Here is a 561-nt window from a genome sequence, read left to right on the forward strand (position 1 = left end):
AGGCGTCTGCCGATTTCTCGACCACAAAAAACTCCCCTTTCCCACCGCTAAATATCTCTCCACGTCGCCTCTTTTCCCAAGTCCACATCTTCTTCAACACCCAATTATTCAAATCAAATCACCACCGAACCCCGCAAATAAAACCCTTCTAAGGTATCTTTCAGAAACTCAACAATCAACAATGGCGAATAAAGAGATGGAAGTCATGAAGGACGTCGACCTTGAGAGGTACATGGGTCGGTGGTACGAAATAGCCTCATTTCCATCGAGGTTCCAGCCCAAAAATGGAGTTAATACCAGAGCGACCTACACCCTGAGAGACGAACGGACGGTGAATGTCCTAAATGAAACATGGGTTGATGGCAGGAGAAGTTTCATTGAGGGTACTGCTGTTAAAGCTAACCCTGATAGCAATGAAGCCAAGCTCAAAGTTAAATTCTATGTTCCTCCATTCTTGCCCATCATTCCTATTGTTGGAGATTACTGGATTTTGTATCTTGATCATGATTATCACCATGCTTTAATTGGCCAGCCTAGCAGAAACTATCTCTGGGTATGACT

At 44.0% G+C, this 561-nt stretch overlaps 1 protein-coding gene across 1 annotated transcript; it reads left to right on the forward strand.

Annotated features, from left to right (window-relative positions):
* Positions 1-31: 31 nt before the first annotated feature.
* Positions 32-559, forward strand: LOC111787193 (temperature-induced lipocalin-1-like). Its single transcript, XM_023667288.1, has one exon. The coding sequence runs from the start codon at positions 182-184 to the stop codon at positions 557-559; it is 378 nt and encodes a 125-aa protein (XP_023523056.1). The 5' UTR covers positions 32-181.
* The last annotated feature ends 2 nt before the right edge of the window (positions 560-561 follow it).

Source organism: Cucurbita pepo, unplaced genomic scaffold (assembly GCF_002806865.2).
Source record: "Cucurbita pepo subsp. pepo cultivar mu-cu-16 unplaced genomic scaffold, ASM280686v2 Cp4.1_scaffold006850, whole genome shotgun sequence".
Taxonomy (NCBI): Eukaryota; Viridiplantae; Streptophyta; class Magnoliopsida; order Cucurbitales; family Cucurbitaceae; genus Cucurbita; species Cucurbita pepo.